A 21421-nucleotide genomic window follows, 5' to 3' on the forward strand; every position below is an offset into this window, starting at 1 on the left:
TCAGAGGTTTTGAAAACAGAATTCAAACGTTTGCTATTCTTGTTATCAGGAGGACTAGATTCCTCGACACCCAAAGTGAACAATACTTCCTTTAATAAAGAACGAATATATTCAATCTTAAAAAGAAAGGTTGATTTTTTAATTTCAGTCTCTGAAGTAGGATTCTCTGAGCCAGAGAAATCCTCATCAGCAGAAGATACTTCAGTATGCTGTTGGTCAATACAAGCTAAAAAAAAAAATAGCATTTAAACAAAATATCAAATTTCCTCAAAGTAGCAGTTTCAGGAATGGGAAAAAATGCTTATGATAAAATAAGGTAATAATCAAAAGCAAGCAACTTAGCCCTCTATGAAACAAATGAGAGCAGAGAGCAAAAGAGGGAGATACTTAAAATTTAAAATACAAAAAGAAACTTTTGGCGCCAAAGCTTAACAAGCGAAATGACGCGACTTGCGCCAAAAAAGTTGCAAGAAATGACGAGACTCGCGTCACGCCAAAAATGTTTGCGCCAAAAATGTTGCAATAAAAAGTAACATTTTACGTCATCGCGAGCCTAAGCCCACGAAAATTTTGAAAGAAACAGACTCTAAGTTACAACTAACTGGGAACCCTAGATAAGTCTAAAAAACTCCCATAAACATAATTTCCATGCTTAAACTGTTAGACTGCAAAGGGAAATACACAGACCTAACTCATGGCAAATATATACAATATACATTTAAAACTTTATAAGATAAAGTGCCAAACATAGCTGAGAATGCATTAAAAAATGATATATACTTACCAGAAGACACCCATCCACATATAGCAGACAGCCAACCCAGTACTAAAACATATCAGCAGAGGTAATGGTAGAAGAGTATAATGTCGATCTGTAAAGGAAGGCAGCAGATGAATCCCTGTGACAGAGAGCCTTAGAATAGATTTCCCATAGGTGAAAACATGGCATCATCAGGCAATACTCCCTTCACATCCCTCAGACAAACACTGTACTTTGAGAGGAGCTGGGCTTCAAAATGCTTAGAAGTGCCTATCATAGAAGAATATCAAGCACATCTTGCTTCACCACCTGCCCAAGGAGGCAAAGTTTGTAAAAATAAGGTATGAGTGAGATGGATGTGTATTTGAAGGCATTTTGAGGTTTGGGAAACTTTGCCCCCTCCTGGTAGGAATGTATATCCCATACGTCACTAGCTCATGGACTTTTGCCACTTACATGAAAGAAAGGCTGTTAGCTCTTCCTATGTTGTAAATATTTATAACAGTATTCAGCATTTTTTTATTCTGTCAATAAATCACATTCAATACTAAAAAACTTGCAAAAGAAATACATTTTTAGCGCACTACAGTGAAATATTTGATAACCCCCATCGACATTGCTTTCTAATATCTTATGCTAGTGTAATTATAATATCCATGAGTGATTTATAATATCCATGAGTGATGTGTATTTCTGAAACCATTAACAGCTAGCAGAACAATATCACATCTGCAGTAACATTTTGTATTGCTCTGTATGTTTGACAATCAATGTGATTGGTACTTTCTTCTCTGCTAGTGGAAAGATCAGCATATCATCACCATCTGTTGCTATAACTTCTCCTGCCTGGGCTCAGAATGATTCATAGTACTCTATAGTATTGCTAAAGTTCAGTGTGCTAGATTGATGATACACTTACTAACCATTTTAATCTACTTCACTGACTCAAATCATTTAGAATTTAGAACGCTGTATTTTTGCCACTGTAATAACCTGATGAAAGCATTCATGTTATTGTGTCTTAAATATAAATGTGTGTGTGTATGTATGTGTGTGTATATATATATATATATATATATATATATATATATTATATATATATATATATATATATATATATATACATACAGTATATAGCCCAAATTCATTTTTTTTTGTCATGCAGTATTTTACCCTTCTCCTCTTGATCATGTTGTCTCAGGTAACATTTTATGTACATCTACTAGGTTTTCATGTCTACAGAAGAAGTAGACACATCCGACAAAGATTTAAAAGGTCGAAATAAAGCATCTACTCTGGTCAATGCCAACACTACAGCGGCAATGGCTCCAGCAGATCCACAGCAGTCTGTGGAATTTGATTCTCCAGATTCGGGTCTTCCCTCTTCCCGCAATTATTCTGTGACCTCAGGCTGCCTCTCTAGCATAGACGATGGCCAGAGTATGTGCTTTGAGGAAGAGGAATCTAGCACAGAGTCCGACAGAACAGAAATAAATGTGTGTCCTCCACGAAAAAGCAAAGCTGTCCTCAAAATGCAGGACTCCATATGTGAGGAGCAGCTGTCTGCTGAACTGGAATATTTAAACACTGCAGATGACATTTCTTCCATGTGTCCTACATCATATACTGTGAGTAAATTATTATTATTATAGTTTATGTATAGAGTGCCACATTATTTTGCAATAAAATAGTACAACAACTCTATCATGAAAACAAAACCAAAAACAAGTTGACATACGGATAACAGAAGAAACCAAAGTCTGTTGCTATGGTGCACAAGTCAATTTGGTTAATGGAGTCCTGGAAAGAAGAGGCGATGGGATTGCCTTGGTGGCAGAAAGGGAAGATGTTATTAAGAATACTATGTTTTAGAGTTATGAGCGTATTAATTTAATTCAAGGTGCAAATATGTTTATTTAGGTGTAGCTTGTGAAAGAAAAAAGTTTTATAGAAGTAGGTGATTACAGAAATTGAGAGCGGTAAGTTAAGAAATTATTATAGCACATGCATAGGAGAGAACAATGAGGGGTCACTTGCTCTTGTATGATAGAAGCTACAACTGCCACACTGGGGAACTTTTATAGAAGGAGGAATAGTTTTCTTACAGAGACCCTTTCCCCTTCATGAATCCCTTCCTTCCAATAAGATTTTGCATACCACTGTCATTAATAGGAGATAATAATTTAAGTTATTTGTTTAATTTATCGGGTATAGAAGCTGCAGTGAAGCCTTTATCCCCTAAAGAGAGCATATACCATAGCACTATAATACTTATAGGGTACTGCTTTAGTGTGTGCTCTTCCTGCTTTTGTGTTCTACCACCTCACTAGCTTTCCACCTGAATAGGTGCACGCGCTACTCTACCTGCTTTCGCGCTCTACTATCTCACCTACTTTCCACCTGTGAATAGGTACTGAGTAGATGAATAGGTGCTGAGTAGGTGATTTCATAGGTGGTTCCCCAATATTCAAAGCATCGACAGACTGTCAGGAAACTGCTTTGATGGCCTCGTTGGCCTCTCAGTCCGACGGTCTGTATATATAATCAAAGAAAGGGGCGTGTCCGAGCAATGGGAGCGTGACATCACCATCCACATTGCTGACATTGCCACTCGTCGGCATTTTACTGCGGAGGGGAAGGGGCTCTATTTGAAGTGGGCCTATACAGTGCACACAGTGCACTCACTGAAACTAAAAATTGTTTCAGTATAGGCACACTTAAAATATGGCAGTGGTTTAATTACAGCTACACTAACTAGCTCAGGCGATGTAGTCAAGGCAGCTGGTAGCTAGCAAGACAAACATGGCTGTTACCCTACTTGTAACCTGCATATCGATCTTGTGCGGATGTGTCTGAAGCAAAGTGCAAGCTACTCCCACTAGTCTGCCCCGCTAACTCCCCCTGAACGCTTATAACCATGTCACGCCTAATCTACACTCCCCCTGCCTCACCTTCCTACCTCCCACTGACTGCCTACACCTACGTCACAGCTAACCTACACTCCCCCTGACCACGTACACCTATGTCACTCCTAACCTACACCCCCGGAACACCTAGCTAATTCCCTAATACCACCTACACTGACATAATGTCTGAACTACACTCCCCCAGCTAACTGCCTACTGTAAAAAAATAATTTACTATAATAAACTATACTATAAATATTTCAACGTCCCCATTATAAAATTATAATCAATGTTTAAACAATGTGCCACAGAGATGCCGGCAGCTGACCACTGGAGGTCCAGCAAAATTTTCCGGCCTAGCCGGGCTCCTGGAACTCAGCGCCGGACCAGAATTGAGCCCCAGTCTGCAGCTTCTTAAAAGGGTGTCGATCAAGTATGGGGCAAGGGATCAAGAGGTGGTCCTTTAGTATGTTGTTGGCAATTTGATGAGGCACCTAGGGATACCACTTGTTTGGGGGTGCTACCTTGTGGAAGAATGGGGGACACTTCAAATCTGGTACCCCATTCCTCCCAGAAGGTAGCACCCCTAAACAAGCTAGAATTGTTGGACCATGGGTGTTTGGGCTAAAACAGGAATCAAACTGCCACTATTACTACGTAGAATGCCGTGACAGAGTGACCTTGATTTCCATTATTGAAAGGGAGTGTGCAATAGGCTCCGTAATAAATGCAAGAGTTTTCCGTCACTTCACTGTCAATCATCAGGAAAACTATGTCGACCCAAAGACAGGAGCTCACACCCAGTCCATTGACCGATCTTGGCTTGAGGGAAAAACAACAATTTTAAGGAAAATGAGGGGTATAAGTTGACAACTCTTCCAATCGCATATAGATAACTTGTGCTTAAAATTTTTAAGAAACATTCCGAATGAAGATATATTATCACATGAAATTACATGAAAACTGTATATCGTCACTAAATTTGTTATTCATTGCATTTAACAAAATTATATTTCTGTTTTTCAAATTGCTTTTGTTTTGGTGTTGTTGTTTAGTTAAACAAATAACTGCATTCCAATGACTCATGAATTGTATTGAGAAAGTGACATGAGGCAGCCTGGTAGAGCACAGCTTGAAATGGGAACTGAGCAGGTAGAGCACACGCTAAAACAGTACCGCTCATAGTACAGAAGCAGGATCAATATGATTATTTAACATTATATTGAGATATGTTTGGAGGGTCTAATTATGATATTTTGTTTTGCTTTCCTCAGATAGAATTACTTGACACAATTGCCTTAAACTTGCACCGCATTGACAAAGATGTCCAGCGATGTGATCGTAATTACTGGTATTTCACAGCTGACAATTTAGTAAAGCTACGTAACATCATGTGCAGGTGGGTCGTTTTTTGTTTTTAAACCATTACTAAAAAAGTACCACTAATGGCTTAGCCTTTTCTCTTTTTTGCACAAGACCAAGACTATGATTTTGGAGTTTATTTTTTTTTTTAAATTAGAAGAATAACTTTGGGAATAAATCCTAAAGTTAAAGATACGAAAAATTCACATTTAAAGTATTTCCTTTTGCAAAAAATGTGTTTGAGAAAATATATAACACATTGTAAGATAACATTTCTTGCTCACAAAGCTTGCCAGACATACACTTAGGACCTTAAAGGGATATTAGAGTGTTTTTAATAAATGTACATCATAAAAAAAATCCAAAACTATTCAAGCACTTAAAGGGATAGTAAACACCAAAAATGTTATTGTTTAAAAAGATAGATAATCCCTTTATTACCCATTCCCCAGTTTTGCATAACCAACACTGTTATAGAAATATACGGCCAGATTACGAGTTTTTCGTTTTGAGCTGTGCAGTGCTGACGAGCAGTTTTCCCTCACCGCTCACTTACCTGCAGCGCTGGTATTACGAGTTTTCAGAAACCAGTCGTTAAAAGGCAAGAAGTGAGCGGTGAGCAAAATTCCAATACCAGCGGTGAGCTGGTCATACGTGCTCATGCACGATTTCCCCATAGGAATCAACGGGGAGTGCCGGCTGAAAAAAGTCTAACACCTGCCAAAAAGCAGCGTAAAGCTCCTTAACGCAGCCCCATTGATTCCTATGGGGATATCAAATTTATGTCTACACATAACACCCTAACATGAACCCCGAGTCTAAACACCCCTAATCTTACACTTATTAACCCCTAATCTGCCGCCCCCGTCATGGCCGACACCTACATGATATTATTAACCCCTAATCTGCCGCTGCGGACACCGCCGCCACCTATATTATAATAAAACCATTATTGACAATATATACAACACGATAATAGTGAATAAAAATTATATAAAACTATATAACTTTAACATATTTTATGGGGAATATCATGTCAACACCATGTATGATTCATAACATTCGAACTACCAATCTTTATCATGGGCTCATTTTTTATGCTGTTTTATACAACTTGCTTTGGACATTTTAATACTCGTGGACATTTTAATACTCGTGGAATGATAGTTGTTTATCCTCTGTGACAATTAGAAAGGATATTTCAATTTGTTAAATGTGTGATTAATCAAATTATTATTAAATTCGAACACACCTATATGTTAGCGATAGGTCTCATTTGGGCACTACTGGATCGTACCTTATTTGTATCCCTCATAAGGATTTGCATGTTATTGTTTTTCCGGAAGGGGATGTAGTTCATACCTAAAGTTACTTTTGTGTACGTCACTGGTGGCAGCGTGGCTAATATCCTATCAGGGCTAGAGATGTCAAATTACTAAGACCTCACATGGTTGCTAAATTGACGAAATAGCCCTCAACTATTTCTGGGTAGAGCCAACGTGTGAAACCAATATACAGACGGCATTCGCATCGTCCTAAATTGTTATAGCTATACCTATAATGTACTATAAATGCATGGATATTTAAATGGTGATAAATGAAATGAAAAAGTAAATATTGGAATTATATCAAACCTTGCGCACATACAAATATTCTTAAATACTTATATATAAAAAGTAAAAATATCACATATTCACTAGATAGAAAAGTATTGAAAAGATTATTTAATTTTAACATGTTTGAAGACTATTCTAAACCTATCTAATCTTAATATTAACGTGTAATATATTATATAAAATAATGTGAATATATTCAGGGTGAATCAGTACGTAATGATGCTTAATAAATACTAGTCTGATAAATTATAGTGAGTTATATGCTACCTGGTAGCTAATCTAATACTCTAATCTAAAAAGAATATAGTTAGTGATAAAATATGGTATAGAATTGTATATAATAATATAAACTATGTGTGATTACCTAAAAATTGTGCTACCATATATTCACCTAAATAAGTAATATGTGTAATGATTGTGATGTTTATAAAACTATTACATGTTACTAATTGCATAGTGTATCATGTAACTAATATACCTAATGTTAGTGTATAATTTCTACAATCAGTAACAAGTGATTGTAGCAATGTAATGTGTGATCGATCTCAATGGGTGTGTATTCTTTTAGATAGGGAAACCCTTTCTTTACCTATAGCCCTTATATATGCTATACTCTCTACTAACTGGTGTTGCATGCAGTTGAGGTGGTCACATAATATACACCCAATAAGATGTATATTTAATATAAAATTCTACAAAAAATGCATAGGGGATTGTGAAAAATTATATTCATAAAAGAGTATAAAGGATAATAAAGAATTATAAGAACATTCAAAAAGCAGACATATCTATGTTGTCGTTTAACCCCGCTGGAAATAGGGTACCAAATTTATAAATCCAGTAGGTTTTCCTCTGGCAAAGATTTTTAAATCTATTGATACCCTGTTTGTGATGGATCATTTCCAGCGGAGTTATCCGGAACTGACATTTGGAACCCTAGTGACATTGGAAGTGATGTCTAGAGACACTATCGCCTAGATTTAGAGTTTTGTCGGTAAAGACAACGCTGGTATTACGAGTTGTCTGAATGGCTGCGTTAGCCTCAGAAAAGGGAGCGTTGAGCATAATTTAGCTCCATTTCATCCCTCAATACCAGCGTTGCTTACGGTAGCGGTAAGCTGGAAAAACATGCTCGTTCACGATATCCCCATAGGATACAATGGGACTGAGTTAATAACTATTTAATAGCTATTGTACCTAGTTAACATAAATACAAAGTTGCCTGTAAAATAAATATAAATCCTAAAATAGCTACAATGTAACTATTAGTTATATTGTAGCTATATTAGGGTTTATTTTATAGGTAAGTATTTAGTTTTAAATAGGAATAATTTATTTAATGATAGTAAATTTATTTAGTTTTATTTAAATTATATTTAAGTTAGGGGGGTGTTAGGGTTAGGGTTAGACTTAGGTTTAGGGGTTAATAACTTTATTATAGTAGCGGCGACGTTGGGGGCAGCAGATTAGGGGTTAATAAGTGTAGGTAGGTGGCGGCGACGTTGGGGGGGGCAGATTAGGGGGTAATAAATATAATATAGGTGTCGTCGATGTTAGGGGCAGCAGATTAGGGGTTCATAGGGATAATGTAGGTGGCGGCGGTGTCCGGAGCGGCAGATTAGGGGTTTAAACAATGTATTATAGGGTTTGCGATGTGGGGGGGCCTCGGTTTAGGGGTTCATAGGTAGTTTATGGGTGTTAGTGTACTTTATAGCACAGTAGTTTAGAGCTTTATGTTCCGGCGTTAGCCCATAAAACTCTTAACTACTGACTTTTTTTTGCGGTTGGAGTCTTGTCGGTAGAGGCTCTACCGCTAACTTCTTCCAAGACTCGTAATACCAGTGTTAGGCAAATCCCATAGAAAAGATAGGATACGCAATTGACATAAGGGGATCTGCGGTAGCCTCGAGTCGGGGAAAGAAAGTGAGCGGTAGACCCTTTCCTGCCTGACTCTAAATACCAGTGGGCGTTAAAAAGCAGTGTTAGGACCCCTTAAAAGCTGCTTTTTAACCCTAACGCAGAACTCTAAATCTAGGCGTATGTTTGAGCTTTCCCTTATCTATATTTCTAAAATGTTCACCACATCTACTTCTAACTTTCCTGATAGTTCTACCCAAATATTGGGCCCCACAAACACAGGTAAGTAAGTATATTACAAAGTTGGAACTGCAATCCGATCTGTCTTTAAGTTGATGTATATCCTGAGGTGGAGGAAGTCACACTAGTTGCCCCATGTGTAACATATTTACACATATTACATCTTTTTATTTTACATCTAAAGGTCCCTTTTTGTTGATATCTATTGTTGATAGAGTTTCCTATTTTGGGCGTTCTTTTCGACATTATAACTTTGCTCGGGGCTATTTTTTGCTTGATTGTGGGGGCTTTTCTAAAAGTAATATTTGGTATATCATCTAATATTCCCTTAAGAATCGGGTCTTTTTTCAGAAGGAACCAATGTTTATTCAATATTTTCTTTATAGCTTTATGGTTAGAGTTATAGTTGGTAATAAATGATGCGGTCTTCCTTTTATTGATACTATTATTATTATTATTCAGTCCATTTTTGAGAGGAGGATTAAGAATATCCTCTCTCTCTAATTGTCTGGCTCTCAAATATCCCTCTTCTATGAGTGTCACAAGAAAACCCTTTTCCATAAATCTATTCTTGAGGGTGAGGGACTGCTCATCATATGTCTCTAGCAGAGTACAATTACGTTTAATACGCCTGAATTGGCTGAATTGTAAATTCTTCTTCCAACTGTTAAGATGGTTGCTCCGATAGTCCAAAAAATTATTACTGTCCACTACTTTGAAAAAAGGTTTTGGATTGGACCATATCATTCACATCTCAAGTATGCACTATATCTAGATATTCAATCTCTTCAGGGTGTATTTTATGGGTAAAGGTAAGCCCAAATGAGTTGGTATTTAGTTTAAGAGCAAAGTCTCTAGCTGAATCTAAAGACCCATTCCATATAATGATCAGGTCATCGATATATCTGCCGTAGAAGACCAGGTTCTGCTCCCAGCTTCTACAATATATATATATATATATATATATATATATATATCTTCAAAATGTCCCATAACTAAATTGGCAAAGCTGGGAGCGAACCTGGTCCCCATGGCAGTACCCTTAGTCTGAATAAAAGAATCATCTAAATATTTAAAATATTTATGTTTTAATATAAAATCAATTAACTCCAAAAGATATTCTTTCTGTTAAATAATCAGATACATAAACAGATACATATTGAACCCCTATTTCATGTGATATGTTAGAATATAATGCATTGACATCACATGTCATCCATAAATAATTACTCCCTCTTTTGATATTCGAGAGTTTCTTAAGTAAATCTGTAGTATCTTTAATATAGGAAGGAAGTTGCTTCACGTATTTTTGCAAGTATAAATCTATATAGGCAGAGAGATGGTCTGTAATACTATTCATGCCCGCTATTATGGAATATATGGATTTCTTGGTATTAGATATTGTTTTTCTTTTAGAGATAGAATACCTTCCTCAAACCCAAATTGGATAATTAAATTTAATTTCTTAGTGAACAACAACGTTGGGTCCTGATCTAACGGCCTGTAGTATTGAGTGTCCCTAATTATTCTATCTGCTTCTCTAAGATAATCTTGATAGTCCTGTAGGACTATCCCACCTCCCTTGTCTGCCTGGCGTATGACTATTGAGTCATTGGTAGACAGATTCAAAAGAGCTCTTCTTTCATTGGGCCATAGATTAGAGTCACCTAAAATGTGCTTAGGAATACGGGCTAAATCTTCTAAGACAAGATTTTGAAATAAATCTATAAATGAACCATCCTCTTGGGGTGGCATGAAAGAGGAGGTGGTCCACTATGTGATCTATATCATTATGAACCACCAGTTGAGGGTGTCTCTCAACCATTGAGTCAGTTAAGATAGGTATACCCTCAATGCCTTTGTTTCTGAATGTTTTTTTTGCAAAATATTTTTGTAGAGATAATTTACGAGTGAATCTATTTAGATCCACAAATAGATTAAAGATATTGTGGGTATTTGAAGGACAAAATGAAAGTCCTTTACCAAGGACTCTGATTTCATCATTATCCAATATATGGCTAGATAGGTTAATTATACCCTGACTTACGCCTATATTTAGAGTTCTGCGTTAGCCGCACACCGCCGCAACCTACATTATCCCTATGTACCCCTAATCTGCTGCCCCTAACATCGCCGACACCTACATAATATTTATTTGTTCCGATCAGCCAATAGAATGCAAGCTCAATCTGATTGGCTGATCCAATCAGCCAATCGGATTGAACTTGAATCTGATTGGCTGATTCAATCTGCTAATCAGAATTTTCCTACCTTAATTCCGATTGGCTGATAGAATCCTATCAGCCAATCGGAATTCGAGGGACGCCATCTTGGATGACGTCCCTTAAAGGAACTTTCATTCATCGAGAGTTCGTCGTGGAGGAAGGAGGTTCCGCGTCGGCGGGATGAAGATGGAGCCGGAAGAAAAAAGATTGAAGATGCCGCTTGATAGAAGACTTCAGCCGGATGATGGACCTCTTCAGCCCCTGCTTGGATAAAGACTTCAGCCATATGATGAACCTCTTCAGCCCCCGCTTGGATGAAGACTTCAGACGGAAGATGGACCTCTTCAGCCCCCGCTTGGATGAAGACTTCAGACGGATGATGGACCTCTTCAGCCCCCGCTTGGATGAAGACATCGCCCGGATTGGATGAAGAATTCGGCTCGGCTGAGTGAAGACGACTGAAGGTAGGAAGATCTTCAGGGGCTTAGTGTTAGGTTTATTTAAGGGGAGTTTGGGTTAGATTAGGGGTATGCGGGTGGCGGGTTGTAATGTTGGGGGGGTATTGTATGTTTTTTTTTACAGGCAAAAGAGCAGAATTCTTTGGGGCATGCCCCGCAAAAAGCCCTTTTAAGGGCTGGTAAGGTAAAAGAGCCTTTCAAATTTTATTTTAGAATAGGGTAGGGCATTTTTTTATTTTGGGGGGCTTTGTTATTTTATTAGGGGGCTTAGAGTAGGTGTAATTAGCTTAAAATTGTTGTAATATTTTTATAATGTTTGTAAATAATTTTTTTATTTTTTGTAACTTAGTTCTTTTTTATTTTTTGTACTTTAGTTAGTGTATTTATTTGTAGGTATTTGTATTTAATTTATTTATTGATAGTGTAGTGTTAGGTTTAATTGTAACTTAGGTTAGGATTTATTTTACAGGTAATTTTGTAATTATTTTAACTAGGTAGCTATTAAATAGTTCTTAACTATTTAATAGCTATTGTACGTGGTTAAAATAAATACAAAGTTGCCTGTAAAATAAATATTAATCCTAAAATAGCTACAATATAATGATTATTTATATTGTAGCTATATTAGGATTTATTTTACAGGTAAGTATTTAGCTTTAAATAGGAATAATTTATTTAATAAGGGTTAATAGGTTTAGGGTTAGACTTAGCTTTAGGGGTTAATACATTTATTAGAGTAGCGGTGAGGTCCGGTCGGCAGATTAGGGGTTAATAATTGTAGGTAGGTAGTGTCGTATCTAACAGATTAAATTAATAATCATATTTATCAAATATTAGTTGACATAAACTATTTATTAATCACAGAAAGATGAATACATACCCCGAGATCTGGAGGCTGAAAATAACAATAGCCTCATACAAAGGCAAAGCTTATATACACATTTTAAGCCAATGAAATCAAAGCATACCATAAATGAAAATGCTATCTTTGTATATTTTAACTTCCTTAAAAGACTTTATAATTTTGGCTGACATATAGAAAATACTATTTTAACTTGTTCATGCGCAGTGTATTAGAGTGTTAATAATACTATGTGTCTAGCTAGCAGTATAGGTGTTTTGATTGACAACAGCAACTGAATGTAAATGTCACAGTTTTAAATACATTGTCTTTAAAACACTATTTAACCCATTACTAACTAAACTGACTAATCCTAAATTAATTTAATTTATAACTCTTCCATATTCTATATCTTAATTTATATCTAAATGTTTTATCTATGAATAACATATTTAGGCCTAGATTTGGAGTTCGGCGGTAGCCGTCAAAACCAGCGTTAGAGGCTCCTAACGCTGGTTTTGGCCGCCCGCTGGTATTTGGAGTCAGTGATTAAAGGGTCTAACGCTCACTTTTCAGCCGCGACTTTTCCATACCGCAGATCCCCCTACGCCATTTGCGTAGCCTATCTTTTCAATGGGATCTTTCTAACGCCGGTATTTAGAGTCGTTTCTGAAGTGAGCGTTAGAGCTCTAACGACAATATTCCAGCCGCCTGAAAATAGCAGGAGTTAAGAGCTTTCTGGCTAACGCCGGTTTATAAAGCACTTAACTACTGTACCCTAAAGTACACTAACACCCATAAACTACCTATGTACCCCTAAACCGAGCTCCCCCCACATCGCCGCCACTCGATTAAAATTTTTAACCCCTAATCTGCCGACCGCCACCTAAGTTATACTTATGTACCCCTAATCTGCTACCCCTAACACCGCCGACCCCTATATTATATTTATTAACCCCTAACCTGCCCCCCACAACATCGCCGCCAGCTACTTAAAATAATTAACCCCTAATCTTCCGACCGCAAAGCGCCGCCACCTACGTTATCCCTATGTACCCCTAATCTGCTACCCCTAACACCGCCGACCCCTATATTATATTTATTAACCCCTAATCTGCCCCCCACAACGTCGCCGACACCTGCCTACACTTATTAACCCCTAATCTGCCGAGCGGACCTGAGCGCTACTATAATAAAGTTATTAACCCCTAATCCGCCTCACTAACCCTATCATAAATAGTATTAACCCCTAATCTGCCCTCCCTAACATCGCCGACACCTACCTTCAATTATTAACCCCTAATCTTCCGATCGGAGCTCACCGCTATTCTAATAAATGGATTAACCCCTAAAGCTAAGTCTAACCCTAACACTAACACCCCCCTAAGTTAAATATAATTTTTATCTAACGAAATAAATTAACTCTTATTAAATAAATGATTCCTATTTAAAGCTAAATACTTACCTGTAAAATAAACCCTAATATAGCTACAATATAAATTATAATTATATTATAGCTATTTTAGGATTAATATTTATTTTACAGGCAACTTTGTAATTATTTTAACCAGGTACAATAGCTATTAAATAGTTAAGAACTATTTAATAGTTACCTAGTTAAAATAATAACAAATTTACCTGTAAAATAAATCCTAACCTAAGATATAATTAAACCTAACACTACCCTATCAATAAAATAATTAAATAAACTACCTACAATTACCTACAATTAACCTAACACTACACTATCAATAAATTAATTAAACACAATTCCTACAAATAAATACAATTAAATAAACTAGCTAAAGTACAAAAAATAAAAAAGAACTAAGTTACAGAAAATAAAAAAATATTTACAAATATAAGAAAAATATTACAACAATTTTAAACTAATTACACCTACTCTAAGCCCCCTAATAAAATAACAAAGCCCCCCAAAATAAAAAATTCCCTACCCTATTCTAAATTAAAAAAGTTACAAGCTCTTTTACCTTACCAGCCCTGAACAGGGCCCTTTGCGGGGCATGCCCCAAGAAGTTCAGCTCTTTTGCCTGTAAAAAAAAACATACAATACCCCCCCCCAACATTACAACCCACCACCCACATACCCCTAATCTAACCCAAACCCCCCTTAAATAAACCTAACACTAATCCCCTGAAGATCTTCCTACCTTGTCTTCACCATCCAGGTATCACCGATCCGTCCTGGCTCCAAGATCTTCATCCAACCCAAGCGGGGGTTGGCGATCCATAATGCGGTGCTGAAGAGGTCCAGAAGAGGCTCCAAAGTCTTCCTCCTATCCGGCAAGAAGAGGACATCCGGACCGGCAAACATCTTCTCCAAGCGGCATCTTCGATCTTCTTCCATCCGGAGCGAAGCGGCAGGATCCTGAAGACCTCCAGTGCGGAACATCCATCCGGACCGACGACTGAACGACGAATGACTGTTCCTTTAAGGGACGTCATCCAAGATGGCGTCCCTCGAATTCCGATTGGCTGATAGGATTCTATCAGCCAATCGGAATTAAGGTAGGAATTTTCTGATTGGCTGATGGAATCAGCCAATCAGAATCTAGTTCAATCCGATTGGCCGATCCAATCAGCCAATCAGATTGAGCTCGCATTCTATTGGCTGTTCCGGGGCTTTGTTATTTTATTAGGGGGCTTAGAGTAGGTGTAATTAGTTTAAAATTGTTGTAATATTTTTCTTATGTTTGTAAATATTTTTTTATTTTCTGTAACTTAGTTCTTTTTTATTTTTTGTACTTTAGCTAGTTTATTTAATTGTATTTATTTGTAGGAATTGTGTTTAATTAATTTATTGATAGTGTAGTGTTAGGTTAATTGTAGGTAATTGTAGGTAGTTTATTTAATTATTTTATTGATAGGGTAGTGTTAGGTTTAATTGTATCTTAGGTTAGGATTTATTTTACAGGTAAATTTGTTATTATTTTAACTAGGTAACTATTAAATAGTTCTTAACTATTTAATAGCTATTGTACCTGGTTAAAATAAATACAAAGTTGCCTGTAAAATAAATATTAATCCTAAAATAGCTATAATATAATTATAATTTATATTGTAGCTATATTAGGGTTTATTTTACAGGTAAGTATTTAGCTTTAAATAGGAATCATTTATTTAATAAGAGTTAATTTATTTCGTTAGATAAAAATTATATTTAACTTAGGGGGGTGTTAGTGTTAGGGTTAGACTTAGCTTTAGGGGTTAATCCATTTATTAGAATAGCGGTGAGCTCCGATCGGAAGATTAGGGGTTAATAATTGAAGGTAGGTGTCGGCGATGTTAGGGAGGGCAGATTAGGGGTTAATACTATTTATGATAGGGTTAGTGAGGCGGATTAGGGGTTAATAACTTTATTATAGTAGCGCTCAGGTCCGCTCGGCAGATTAGGGGTTAATAAGTGTAGGCAGGTGTCGGCGACGTTGTGGGGGGCAGATTAGGGGTTAATAAATATAATATAGGGGTCGGCGATGTTAGGGCAGCAGATTAGGGGTACATAGGGATAACGTAGGTTGCGGCGGTTTACGGAGCGGCAGATTAGGGGTTTAAAAAAATATGCAGGGGTCAGCGATAGCGGGGGCGGCAGATTAGGGGTTAATAAGTGTAAGGTTAGGGGTGTTTAGACTCGGGGTACATGTTAGAGTGTTAGGTGCAGACGTAGGAAGTGTTTCCCCATAGGAAACAATGGGGCTGCGTTAGGAGCTGAACGCTGCTTTTTTGCAGGTGTTAGGTTTTTTTTCAGCTCAAACAGCCCCATTGTTTCCTATGGGGGAATCGTGCACGAGCACGTTTTTGAGGCCGGCCGCGTCCGTAAGCAACTCTGGTATCGAGAGTTGCATTTGCGGTAAAAATGCTCTACGCTCCTTTTTTGGAGCCTAACGCAGCATTTGTTTGAACTCTCGATACCAGAGTTAATTTTATGGTGCGGCGAGAAAAAAGCCCGCGGAGCGTTAACAGCCCTTTTACCGCCGAACTCCAAATCTAGGCCTAAATGTGTAATTCTTTGAAATTGTATATTTTTCTAATCATGATTTTATAATTTATTCTAATCATGATTTTATAACTCCACAGGTAGCGACGACGTTGGGGGGGGGGGGCAGATTAGGGGGTAATAAATATAATATAGGGGTCGGCGGGGGTTAGGGGCAGCAGATTAGGGGTTCATAGGGATAACGTAGGTTGCGGAGGTGTACGGAACGGCAGATTAGGGGTTAATAATAATATGCAGGGGTCAGCGATAGCGGGGGCGGCAGATTAGGGGTTAATAAGTGTAAGGTTAGGGGTGTTTAGACTCGGGGTACATGTTAGGGTGTTAGTTGCAGACTAAGGGAGTGTTTCCCCATAGGAAACAATGGGGCTGCGTTAGGAGCTGAACGCTGCTTTTTTGCAGGTGTTAGCTTTTTTTCAGCTCAAACGGACCCATTGTTTCCTATGGGGGAATCGTGCACAAGCACGTTTTTGAAGCTGGCACCGTCTGTAAGCACCGCTGGTATTGAGAGTTGCAATGGCGGTAAATTATGCTCTACGCTCCCTTTTTGGAGCCTAACGCAGCACTTCTGTGAACTCTAAATACCAGCGGGATTTAAAAGGTGCGGGGGGAAAAATACACGCGTAGCTAACGCACCCCTTTGGCCGCAGAACTCTAAATCTAGCCGTTAGTTTCTCCAATTTTGCTTTTTTTGCGGAGTCCCCTCTACCTCTTCTCCCTCTTGGCCGAATGATCTTTTTTTTTTTTTTTATTGAGGTTCTTTTCAAAACAAACATTAAAATTGTCAATGCATAACATAAAATGCCATAAATTATTACAGAACAGGTAACTAGAACACAGCAGACAGGTAGACAATATGCACATTACCCATTCATTGCATGTAGTAAGTACTGCTCAAACGATATACCCACCGTAATATTTAAGCGGCCGCTCTTGGACCACAAATTTGCTATAACCAAACGAGATGTGGGTAAACATTAATATGAGAGGGCCTCTCATGGACCCTAATTGAAGAACCTCTATTTTATGGTTTTCTTCAGAACTAACATGCTATGTAACAAGGGACTATGGAAAAACTTTTATATTTCTGTAAATTTGGTAAATAGAGGAAAAAAATAGATTTACTCTCTAGAAAATTGGATTTACCTCAGGAGTCTAAAGCATGGGGGTATGACTAAAGCTATACAAAACTCATATAACAAAACAAGTGCCCAAAGTCATAAGGAAGTGCACATTTGCTATAACATGGGAAGTTAGAGTTCTGGATAGAACGTATTGTAAGGGCACAGTGTTATCCAACAAGTCTTAAGAGATTAAAGATAAGCAGGGTCTCCAGCACTTTATCAAACAGAATTTATTAGAACACAAATAGCGACGTTTCGGTGTCACAGCACCTTCTCCAAGCATGAATAAGGTGCTGTGACACCGAAACGTCGCTATTTGTGTTCTAATAAAGTCTGTTTGATAAAGTGCTGGAGACCCTGCTTATCTTTGTTCATGTGTATTAGGGCTTGGCAGCGCCCTAGGTCTACCGTGCACTTTCTTTACTCCCATGTGCTGTTCCCTTTCTGGACTTAAGTCTTAAGAGATTGATACTGCAGGCTATAAGCCAATAGTTCTTAGGGGGATGTTTTGGCAGGCAATCAATATGGCTCATATCCTTAATCTAGCAGTCCATAATTAGTCATATAGTGTAGATTTGAATTTATCAATGGAGGCATCAAACAAACAAAAAGAAGTAAAGGGATACTCTACTTTATACTTGTATCCTATTCTGGAAATAAATGATGGTTTTTCGCCCAAGGGTATTATGAAATCAGGCATGGTAAGCATAAGTTCAGATATGAAACACCCACCCGCTTCCCAATACAAAGAGATTGGATCTCGCCGTCCCGGCCGCAGACAGCGAGAACCCAAAACATGCCAATGGAAAACCAGAAGCAAGCATTCTTATGTGTAACTATGGGAGTCATACTGGGGAGTAACAGTAGTAAAGATAGTTCTGCAAGTTGAGAGAGAAGAAATATATTTGTCCTGCAAATACATATTAGGTGAAAGCTTAGTTTGCTACACTATCCCTCTCGTCAAGCCTCAGCCTAGCAGGAGCTACAGTAGTATAACTAGGGATTAGTTAGGATGAGTACATTTCCAAGTTTCACCTGTAAAAATATATTAGTTAAAAAGTAAATAAGCACTCAGTTTCTGTTGCTATAGCCCATGGACTGCTTCAAAAGAAGTATTTTCAAATTTCTGCTCTAACTGCGGTATGATAGCCCAAATTAGTAAATACAAAGCCTCTATAATAAATATGAACAGCGAAACACATAAAGGATAGCTAAGTGCCATACATTGAAAATGCTAAGAACATATTTAACCTATAGTGGAATAAGTAGCAATCGTTCAAGAAATAGTTTCACTGAGCAATTATTTCCAACTAGAAGCTTTTTTTTTTTTAAATATTTTTATTGAGGCAAATAATATAACAGTATGGCACATAGCAACCACAAACATAAGCCTTTAGCCTGTAAAGGCAATTATCAAACATATACATCACTATACGTGGAGCATGACAGATCATAAGCAAAATCATAAATGAAATCTTACATTACAAAAACAATATATAATAAAGGACTAATAGTCAAGAATAATTCTAAAATTGAAATACTCCTATGTGGTCAAAGGACATAGAAACTGGCCTCAGAGTTTTTAACTATAAAACGTATATCACCTTGTTTGGGCCATCAGGACTGTAATTGAAACATATATGAGGAAAGGTTTATCATCCATTATAAAACGTATATGACCTTGTTTGGGCCATCAGGACTGTAATTGAAACATATATAAGGAAAGGTTTATCATCCATAACTATAGTAAAGGACTCGTGAATGATTTATAGGGGATTTTAAATGGGATCTGTGTCCCGTAGCTTAAAATGTAAGCCCCACAAATGGGGGGGGGGGGCAGAGCCCATTAAGATAGGAGCATTCTAGAAACATAAGACAAGAAATGATAGGGATGGACAAGAGCTAGTACTAGGAGTGTTGATAGGGCTGACCATCTTCCTCTAAGCTGAAAAACATCCTTACTGTACTTACTGTAGTATTTTGAGACATAGAGGTTAAATCTTGGGTTATTATCAAATAACCTGGAGGAACAAATAATACAAAATAACTATAAGACCAGAGAGTAATATGGGATTCTTGTTCAAACATCCGCACTATAATGTTACTATAGATAAAGGTTAAGTCCTGGGCTTTTATCTAGTAGCCTGGAGGAAAAGTAACGTGAGTAGATGAGCTATACCCCTAATACACTGTATAATATGGAGCCTTGTCCTAATTCCAGGTATACAATAATAATACATTTCTAACATATTTATGTAGATTGTACATCCTATCTCATTAGGTCTTATGATCAGTTCGCCATCAGGACTATCAGGGTTAGCTTAATGATTAGTATATATAGAGATAGAGTCCAAGGCAGGTTAGAAGACTACTCTTTATAGGGATTCTTAACACTAGATCAGAATAAATCTTCAAACTGCGCTATCTCGGCCGCTGACAACGCAGTAGCACTCTAAATACCCTATATGAACTCATTTAATATACTGTATAAAAATCCTGCCTGACCTAACATAAATCTGTAATTTCTCCTTTACTGGCACCATGATAGTATACGAGTGTATAAAATGTTACAAATACTGTAAGCAGACTAAGAGCTCTAGACCTATATAATTGTAGCCACGCAAACATTTCTGGTAGACCCCCCAAACATTGAAAATGCAAAGCAATTAAACAGTATATTCCTGATGAGAGCATAAGGCACAAAACATGGGGCATAGCAGAGCATTAACACTTAGCATTGGTCTGTAGTACCCAGAGGTATTCGTACTGAAATATTAGACTATACTATAGCTAGATATGGAATGTAAGGATTATATAAGACATATAGAAACAATAAACTCCCCAGTATTAGGCATATAGATACTCACAAAATAAACATAACAGGACTATCTTAGCTCTGAAAGGGGTACAGAAAAAAAAAAGGCTCTAAAGTCCAAATATATTATTACAATCCCAGGACAGCATTTTCATGAGAAAGTAATGAAAACATTTATATCAACTGGTCTTTGTCCATCCTCCATCCATAGGTAAAAAGTGAGATTTATAGTAGGTGTCAACCTAAATCATTAGACAACCTCTAACGAACTGGATATGTTATACAGCAGGATCCAGAAGAACAGTCACACAGTTCAAGTATCATTTTGCATAAATTCAGGTAACAACAATAAACACTGGAACACATAACATGTGGGTACATAACTATAGAAAAGGCAGAATTGACTATCGAGGTATGCTGTTATAAGGTTATCTATCCAATCCCAGCCATGAACTTATTCATGCTAAACCGCAACTGTACTGTATTGTCCTGTTCCAAGTCCATTGAAATTGAGCCAACAAGAGGCTCGATGTGAAATCCCTCAGTGTGGGGAAGCAGTTGCTTAGCCGGCTGCTTTGGGCTTACAAAATCTAAAGGCCATAGTTTCCAAGCAGAGGATCTAAACTCTCTCCCCTCTATGACACTCCGTTCAGTCTCACTGATGTGGTGGACGCCTGGGGCACAACAGATCTCAAAAAGTAAGTGTCCCGGTCGCTACAATGCTTCAAGAATATCTGTAGGCTATTAGAAGCAGGGTAATGCATAACAGAATCATTAAGTGTCACAGACCTGCAGAACCGCTGCGCTCCGGCAGCATCATCACTGCCATGTGGATCTGAGGATCGTATTTGGGTGTGAAGAGACTCGACTGCGTAGAAAATAGGTAACTGCAAGATAGATGTGTTATCTCCTGTCGCGCTTACCGCAGTAGTCATTTGCACTATTTCAGGAGTTTTAGCATGTTCCGGTTGTTGCTCTGCGTCCCCTTCTCTGTCAGCAGAGTACCAGTCTGATACTACTGTTTCTTGTTCCATTTTAGGTAGCTGTTGAGGGGAGTCACACCCCGTTACCACGAGAGTAAGCTTCCTCTCGACTTTTTGTAGTATAGCATCCAGTTTGTTATAGAGAGCCTCCATATTAGCAGATTATGCTACGCCACTCGGGGAGAAAAAGATGGCTGCTCTCCACTGCACTCAGCCTTTCAA

General features: G+C 37.7%; 1 protein-coding gene across 1 annotated transcript in view; it reads left to right on the forward strand.

The window, feature by feature from the left end:
- The window catches only part of SGSM2 (small G protein signaling modulator 2), a 534608-nt gene that overhangs the window by 488701 nt on the left and 24486 nt on the right, over positions 1-21421 (forward strand). The window contains exons 18-19 of the mRNA XM_053705239.1: positions 1987-2388; positions 4941-5065. Coding sequence (XP_053561214.1) covers positions 1987-2388; positions 4941-5065 — 527 coding nt within the window. The remainder of the gene's footprint in view (positions 1-1986; positions 2389-4940; positions 5066-21421) is intronic.

This window comes from Bombina bombina, chromosome 3 (assembly GCF_027579735.1).
Source record: "Bombina bombina isolate aBomBom1 chromosome 3, aBomBom1.pri, whole genome shotgun sequence".
NCBI classification, from domain to species: Eukaryota; Metazoa; Chordata; class Amphibia; order Anura; family Bombinatoridae; genus Bombina; species Bombina bombina.